The 9,076-nt window shown below is 39.9% G+C and overlaps 1 protein-coding gene across 1 annotated transcript; it reads left to right on the plus strand.

Moving 5' to 3' along the window:
* Positions 1-2,406: 2,406 nt before the first annotated feature.
* On the plus strand, positions 2,407-8,130 carry LOC121395394 (beta-microseminoprotein-like). Its single transcript, XM_041568804.1, has 4 exons — positions 2,407-2,552; positions 3,912-4,005; positions 5,733-5,838; positions 7,863-8,130. Exons 1-4 carry the CDS (start codon positions 2,550-2,552, stop codon positions 7,987-7,989), a joined length of 330 nt encoding a protein of 109 aa, XP_041424738.1. The 5' UTR covers positions 2,407-2,549; the 3' UTR covers positions 7,990-8,130.
* Positions 8,131-9,076: the final 946 nt, after the last annotated feature.

Consider the following 9,076-nt stretch of genomic DNA (forward strand, 5'->3'; position numbering starts at 1 on the left):
AAGTAATATCTGTGGGGATTGTGTAATTCCCATAAAAAATAATTTCAAATTCCAAGGACAGGTGCAACCAAAATAAATATAGGCCTCAACAAGAATAAACAAATTCTGCTAATGAAACAACACATCACTCGCAGTCACACCATTGGTTGAATTAGCACATGATTATACATATGAGCAGTAACTCCATGTCAAGGCTTCAACCCTGTTACAGGCCATTCACACACCATTCACACCGGGTGTAATGCCTTAAGGGAAATAAGATTTATTAATTTGCTATTGACTCCACTCAGTGAGAGGGTCATCTCACTGTAACACAAAAAATGACAAATAAAGAAAACACAAAAGATGCTTAGACTACACTTGTCTATGAAGTCATTTAAATCAAACTATACTTCCAGGCCAAGGTAAAAAAAAATCCCAGACAGGGAAAAAAACCCTTGACCTTAAAAAACTGATGTACTTATTTACATGAGTTCCATAGACATGATGTGCAGGAAGACAAAGCAGGCTACAATCTTAGGGGCAAATTTACTAAAAAGCGAAGCGGCTAATGGTAGTGCAAACTCGCCATCGTGACATCATTTCGTTACTTCGCCTATTTACTAACGGGCGCTGGTGTAAATTCGCTAGCGAAGTGGACCTACTCTAGCGCTACTTCGCACCCTTACACCAGGTGAAGTTGCGCTATGGCAAAGGGACGACGTAACTACCCTAATTCACTAACTTGCGCATTTTACTGACCGTTACCTCTTGTGCCAGACTTGCCTTCGCCACCTCAGACCAAGCAAAGTGCAATAGAGTAGATAGGGATTGCTTCAAAAAAAGTTGACATTTTTTCTAAGTCCCAAAAAATGCTAGCTTCTTTTCCCTTTTTAATGGTGATAGGCTGAAAACATTTGGCACCTAAACTATACAGTTGGCACATGTATAGGGCAAAATAACAACTCTATTTTATTTTATGAAGCTTTCCCAGTCTTGTGTAGTGTAATGTATTTGCTGCTACATATACGTCCATTCAACTTTAACTTGGCGCCGTATGCAAATTAGGCATCGCTAGCGTAACTTCGCTTTGCTTAATGAATTAACGCTAGCGCAACTTCGCTACCTTTCGCCTCCCTGAGCGCAACTTCGGATGTTAGTGAATTAGTGGCGCCCTGGCGAAACTACGCCTGGCAAAGGCTGCGCTAGGGAAACTCCACAGGTTAGTGAATTTGCCCCTTAGAAGTTACTTGCCTTCTTGTTACACCCTTTCATTTCCCACATTCTCTTACACACCATACACCATTCATGGTCCCCCATGTAGCCACTGCCATTTTCCGGCTGGTTTACTCATACCTGACCTAGGTTAGGCAGCCCCCTTTTGGAAGGCACCCCTTGCCGCTGCTGGTTTTGCTTAGCATCAGCCCACAGTTAGCCTCGGGAGTTGCTTATTGTGGACTGTATCTGTACAGTGTGATAAATGACCCCTCCAGGCCTCTTGGTTCCTGCCAGGAGATGACCCATTTGTAAGTTCTCATAGGCAGGAACAGGCCACAGGAGCCCAGGGCAGGGTTCCAGGAGCCTTGAGGTGAGAAGCCGGCAGCCTGGCCACTTGGTTCCCACCAGAGGATGCCCCTCTGTGGATGTCCGCAGAGGGCAAGATTCTAGGAGCCATGGCTCTCAATTCCTGCCAGGGGTTGTCCCTCTCTGGATGTCCTCATAGGGAAGAACAGGTCACAGGATCCCAGGGCAGGGTTCCAGGAGCCTTGAAGCCAGCAGCCAGGCGTCTCTGCCAGGGGATGCCCCTTTCCTGATGTCCTCAGAGGGAGGAACTGGTCACTGGAGCCCAGGGCATGGTTCCAGGAGCCTTGGGGAGAGAAGCTGGCAGAGGGAGGTACTGGCTGCAGGAGCCCAAGAAAGGGTTCGAGGAGTCTTTGGGAAAGAAGCTGGCATCCCAGATAGCTTGACCTTAGCTTGAGTGTGGGTTCAATCACCACTCACCCTAGAGGAAGCTGCTGGCTTATATGGTTATATGAAAAGCAGGGTGCAGCTGCCTACAGAAAGGCCAGTTTTACCAGGATCCAGCTATGATGTTTATCACCTTCTCCCTAAACTTAAACAAAACCACTCTGACCACTTAGCAACCAGATTGCTGAAATGGTAAACAAAAGAGCTGCTGAATTAAAAGCTAAATAGCTCTAAAATTATTTTTAAAGGTTCTTTTTAACATCATTGAGTGTGTAAGTTAAATGGTGATGTATACAGTGTGTGTATATATATATATATATATATATATATATATATATATATATATATATATATATACATACATACATATATTATACAGTATATATGATATTGCTGTATTTATGTATTTATATTTATAAAATGACTTTCTAATGTCCCTTTAACAACAGGAAAGTTTTTTTTTCACATGGTTGTTGCAAAACACAGAATTTAAAGTGAAGTCTCCCTTTCCTAAGAAAACAATGTTGCTCAATTCCAATTTGATCTGCTATAAGTAGGAGGAGCAGGGCTTGATTTGATTATCTGCAACAACTCGAATCATAATGGTGAGTTGTGTTATTTGTGTTGATTCTTTTATAAAATGTTGTATTTAAATTTATAGTTAATTAAATTTGTATCTACGTTTTGGCATGGCTTTAGTTTCCATAGTCACTAGTTTTTGTGAAATTATATGTTTCAAGAGCAATGATGTTATTTGATTAGATATTTTCTTTTCCTGTTTTACATAAAGGTAAGCCAATCTTGCACACAAAAATGTTAATATAGTCTGGTATGTTAATAGAGCAGCTTCTATAATGTGTATGCATTTGTTTTATCTAGGGAGCTTATCATTTGATGCATTCTGTATACAGGGAGTGCTCGAGTTACATACACCCGGCATACATACAACTCACACTTACAGACAGGGCTGTTACAGTAACATACTATGGTTTGCTTGACTTTTATTAGCATTTAGCTTTAATAAACACCTGCCCCAATCCCCTCTGGTGTGTGTTGTTTACTGCGGAGCAGAGAAAGGTATAAATAAATACTATGTTAAGACAGACATCTGTCTGAGTTACATTTAATAAGTTAATATATATGTCTCAACTTACATACTAATTCAGCTTAAGAACAAACCTACAGACCCTATCTTGTACGTAACCTGGGACTGCCTAAACATTGCCTCACTTCTAACTAAGAATGACATTTATTATAACATCTATCATTTTTAATGTGTGCTTTTAGGGTGGTGAAGTCGAAATCATAAGGAATTGTGCAACTGTGGGTTTTATGTCATTTTGGTCACATTAATAATATAATATTTGATGCAGTTGCTTACAGGAGCACAGAGAACTCACATCCATAGACTTCCAAAGAACCCAACCACTTTCACATCGTACTTGGGTCATTCATTCTCTTGTGATGTATTCTTCATATGTTCCACCACAGGAGAATGCAGGAGTAAATGCAACCCAGTGTATTCTATCAGTACTCACTGTTATGCAGGGAAGCACAGAGTGCAGGTGGAACGTTATTACCAATTTCTTTTTTAAAATGTGAATTTGCCCCCAGGAAATGTATAAAAACATGCATTCTGTGGGGGTGCATGAAAGTTGTCCTGTGAGTTGAGTTATGTCCTCTCATCTATGGCAGAATTATCCCTATGTTAATGTTTCCAGGTAATAACTAGAGTCTTAGAACTGGCTACATATGATAATGCCATGCTAGGCAGCATAGACTAACATCAATTGTAGAAATTTGAAGCCATTTGATTGATTCTTCTTACTGCAAAACAGTGAAAACAATGGCAGCCTCTGAGGTTTTACATTACTGAAATTTATATGAAGACATATTGTAGTTAAATGCATAGATTATGTGAATCTGCACTCATTTGTTTCTTTTTTTCCTCAAAACATTTTCAGAAGTGCGTTTTGGCTTTTGTGATTGCCGTTGGCATTTTGTTGACAACATGTAATGCCGCCTGCTTCAATCAGCAGCCTGATGGAAACCAGAAAGGTAAATCCAGTATGGATGCAGTATTTAATCTAGATTACAGGGTATCACCAGGGTTGCTGTTAGTATTTGCGGGGCTCCTTGAACCCACATGGCCATGCCCTTGATTCACCCAAACTACACCCCTGACTCAAACACACGCTGCCTTTGTGGCAATCCTGGGCTCCAAACAGCAATCCTATCTGTCTTCTGTGATGGAGGTTTTGAGTATGATGAATATTTTAACTATGTATGTAATATGTCAGTGGGAATTTAAGTTTATAAAGGGATAGTGACAACAGGCAAAGGACAAATTTAAAGGTTGCACAAGCCCTGCTCCCTCCCTCACCTTAGCATCAAACTGCTGAGCAACAAGGGGTTAGGGCCTCATTGAGGGGTACAGAGGGTGATTCAGTCATGTGCTCCATGCATACAAGGGGCATCCTTTTTTCATTGGGGACCCATTTTATTGTTGGCTGGGGCCACAATTCAAGGGACCAAGGTGACCAGTGGGCCAATAATTGGGGCCCCCTGTAGGGGGGGACACTGTGAACTTAGTAGTATGGGGGCCCTTGATAAGTGATTGGGGTCATGAGGTAGTTTGCACCAGGTAGTTTAGTAAGGGTAGAGAATAAAAAAAGTCCAACAATGGAGGAAATTATATTCTGGTCTTCTCATATGCACACCCACTCAAGGCAAATACATTGAAAAAACAGGCAATAACTAGCTGCGCAATATTTTGTCGGCACTTGTGCCAATAAAACACTGAGCAGCTAGTTACTGCCTGTTCCGGTTTCTCTACTTTTTTAATGTGTTGTTTAGTAAAGGCAAAGTGGCATTTTCCTGCTAAAATGTACAAAATGTATTCCTTTAAAACTAGCAAGTAAGCATGCTTAAATTACAATACGGCATGACAAAGCAATATTAAACTGGTACTTTTTGGCATATACGATTGATCTGGCTGCATAAAATGTTGCCACATATTTGGCCCTAACTAAATATATGTACTGGATATGTATTGGAAATTGGTTTTCTGAGTATTTCTATTTATTCATATGTAAGGGAGCAGAACTGCCATATTGATTTCTTTCTATGACCTATTGCAAAAAAATACAAAGCAGCAATGGAACAAGGTATTGGATATATAGATATATACATAGATATATTTAGATTCCAATTTAAAAGTAAGGAATTGGAAAATAAAACAATATTTTCAATTTTAGGATTCACTGAAATGTATCCTGTCTTGTGTGTCTTCCCTCTAATTGCTTCTTGGCTATGTATGCAAAAAAATATTTTATAAAATAATATTTTTATAAAATATAATATAATTAATATAATATAATAGTCATATAATAATATTTTTATAAAATAATGTGCTCAGGTCAGAATGGATACAAATTTTTTTTTTTTTTAACACATAATTCTTTGTGCACACTAAAATTTGTTGTGTTAGCTGGCCTCAATATTTTTCTGTGAGCACATAAATGTACAGCTTAGAAGGAACATTGCCTGTGTGCACAATAAGCTGTACTTTTATACCGAAATGCTCAATATGTTGCCATCCAGCTTGAATTACCACTTGCAAAGCCATTGGGTGTATACTGTATGTGCCCGTACTATATTTTACATGGGGGGGTATTAAATCTAAAGTAATGCCCCTGTGTCTATGCTTATTGCTATTCACAGAAATCAGGAGGTTCACTCAGTTTGCATTTCAGGAAAGTTTATTTGTCCTATTTCCTTCTTAGGTTGCCTTTATAAAGGAAAGATGCATAGACTCGGGAGCACATTTAGAACAAAAGATTGCATGGAATGTACCTGTGATATGGACGGCTCATTGAGATGTTGCGATATGTAAGTCACATTCTACACAAATTAAACAACATAAAAGTGAAATAATTATTATGCAGTACACTTATGAGTGCAATTTGTAGCTCTACTTGTCTTTTTGATTATGTGCCAGTGGGTTTCTGCAGAGAAGATTGTCAAGATTTTAAGGAAATATCACATAAAATGGGGAAAAAAGCCACAATAAAAATGTAAAGTAAATTGGCTCTTCTGTTGGTAATATCAATATTGTCCCCTCTTTTTAGGAAAAAATTGAGCTATGAAGGTGCTAGTTCCTGACTTGGCTTTCTGTTGGGGAAGGGTTCATGTGACTATACAGAAAAGCAAGAATCCCATCACCTGGCATTTTATACATTACTGACAGAAACTGGGCCACTCCCTTCTGGCTTGTGGAATTCTCCCCTACTGACTTGTACTAGGCCATGCCAGAAATACATTTCTTATCAGATAGTTTCATTCTATGTTTCCTGAGAATAACTACAGATCCCACGCCACGTCTTGTTTATTTTTAATGGGGATAACAAAGTAGGAAACTTGTGTAATGTGAGATAGGGCTGAACTCCGCTAGGCGATCCAGGTGATTTGTCACCAGACGATGACACACATGCGACGTGTCAGACGTGCAGAATATAATGGGACTGATTGTGAAATCGCAGGTACAAACTACATGTATCCGACTGTCGGATGAAGACACAGCGTGCGGTGTTGACATCCAACAGTCGGATACATGTCATTTGTACCTGCGATTTCATGATCAGTCCCATAATATTCTGCACGTCTGACACGTCTCATGAGTGTCATTGCCTGGCAACTAAACAGTCCGGATCGCCTCGTGGAGTTCAGCCTTAATAAAGAAATCTGCAATCAACCAGCTTGATGCTGGTTCTGTGGTTATTAAGATACAAATATCTGCCTTATGTGACCATATCTTTGCCCAAATTGCAGTTAACTGGCTAGTGATGGTAGAACATGGGTCACACTAAACTACTTTTCCCAGATAGGCACTTGCCAGTGGAGAGAAGGGAGAGGGTGTTATACGAATACACTTCTCTGCTACTGTGAAGAAATAAATAGGATGCCATCCAGAAGGCATTAAATTGCAAGTGCTCTGAAAAGAAAACCCACTGGTATATTATCATCTCCTTTTCATAGTCATCCCTATCTTAGATTTATAGTAAAATGGCATGAGATTAGTATAGAGCTTATGTCCAAGTCCAAGGGCCTATTTATGAAGACTCAATTTTTTTAGTGTGATAACTCACATTTTTAGAGATGTATTATACCCGATGGTGCGAAAAATCTGAGAAGATTGAGCGATCTTTGCTGGAATTTTAACTTGATTTTGTCAAGGTTTTTCCCAACTCGACTTTTTCGAGCTGATTATTTAATAAATATGTTAAATTTGTGGATGGGAGTTAGGTTGAGTTTGTTTTAATAAGAAAATTAGATCAATTCAAGGTTTAGTAAATAGGCCTCCCCGTCTAAGATTTGGGCAAATGGGAAGGCACATTAAGATGATGGGCCAGTGCCAGGGTTGGACTGGGCCAATGGGACACCAGGAGAAAACCCAGTGGGCCCCATGTGGGCAGGTTGTGGCAGGGGCTGGGGGCCGGAGGGTATTTTGCACCAGGGGCGGGGGGCCGGAGGGCGATCCCTGAGAAATAAGCCAGTGGGCCCTGGGCCCCCCAGTTCAACCCTGGCCAGTGCGGCTAATGATGGTAATCTCCATGCATTTTTTTTAAACCTGGGGGATAAAACGTAGTAAATGAAATCAGTGGGGGTTCCTAACATACTGGCTCGCCCCACTGGATTAAAGCTTCCTTGTGCAAACCTGAATATGGTGAAACTCAAATCAAAGGTCAGAGTTAGCAAAGGGGCAAAGACAACTTAATCTCCAATATTTATTTATAAGCAGAATACTTTATGCAGAAAGCCTTGTTGATTTTATGGAGTTTTTTATCATTGCAATATCCCCAATTATTGTACAAACAACATTAATCAATCAATAAACCTTTTTCATTTCTTTATAGATCTGGTAGACCAGTGGAATATGACGAGAAAAAGTGTGAGGTTTTATTTGATAAGAAAACCTGCATGTACCGTGTTGTGGAAAAGAAAGATCATTCAAAGGAATGTAAGCATTCCATGGTTGGGTAAAGTGGCCGTCTCCTTGGGCTCGAGCGTTCATGCTTACAACATTTATATCTGTTTTGTTTTTTTTTGCATGAACTGAATTCAGGTCCTTATATACAAAGATAATACAGTTTATATTACATGAATAAAGTATACATCAAAATATATCTTTTAAACATTGTTTTTAAACATTTTATCTCATCACATGACTTATGTGTACAACATCAAGTGAGATTTATTGTAGCAGAAACTGACGTTTCGGCTGGACACCAAGGGGGAAATTTACTAAAGGGCGAAGTGGCTAACGCTGGTGAAAATTCGCCAGCGTGACGTCATTTCGGCACTTCACCAATTTACTAAGGGTTAGGAGATAGACTCTGATGCCTTTTTCAAAGTGAAAAAATACATTTTAGAAAGTGGGTTGCAATCATATCAGCTTTCCCAGAGGCAAGAGCAAGGCATATGGAGGATCTATAAATTGCCATCCAGTATCCAGTTGTGATGGTCTTTCCCACGTACAAGAGACCACAGATACATTTTATAAAGTAGATAACATATTTGGATAACATACATAAATATAGAGCTATAAATGTGCTTTGAACACATTTTCACATTTTGCATGCAATTGCTTAATTATCAAATGACTAAGGGCTCAGCACAACTGTCAGATCTCCTGTGTACCCAGTCCCAGTGCTATGAAATTGAGTGGAGAAACACTACTTTGGAAGGATTATATTGTCCTTAAAACAGCAGATTGGTTCTGTGCACCGCCTTATTTACAAAGATGCTGGCAATAAAGAGTAGGCACTGAGCCTTGTACATTACCCTAAACCTACTGTAACCGAACCATGGTTTAAGCCATGTGCAGCAGGGTTCTCTATTAAAGGAGAACTAAACCCCATGTGAAGTCTCCACTGCCCCCTCCCTGCCTCCCCTCTGCACAGGCTTACCCCTGAATTCTGTCCCCTATTGAAATAGTGACTGCACATGCAGAATGAGCGCAGCAGAGCTCAGGGACCCCATCTTCTTCTCTTCGGTAAATCTTCGTAAAGTGATTGGCGTAATGGCGCATGCACAGTTGGAGCAATCTTTTGCTTCATGACAACAGCAC

This window comes from Xenopus laevis, chromosome 7L, assembly GCF_017654675.1.
Source record: "Xenopus laevis strain J_2021 chromosome 7L, Xenopus_laevis_v10.1, whole genome shotgun sequence".
NCBI classification, from domain to species: Eukaryota; Metazoa; Chordata; class Amphibia; order Anura; family Pipidae; genus Xenopus; species Xenopus laevis.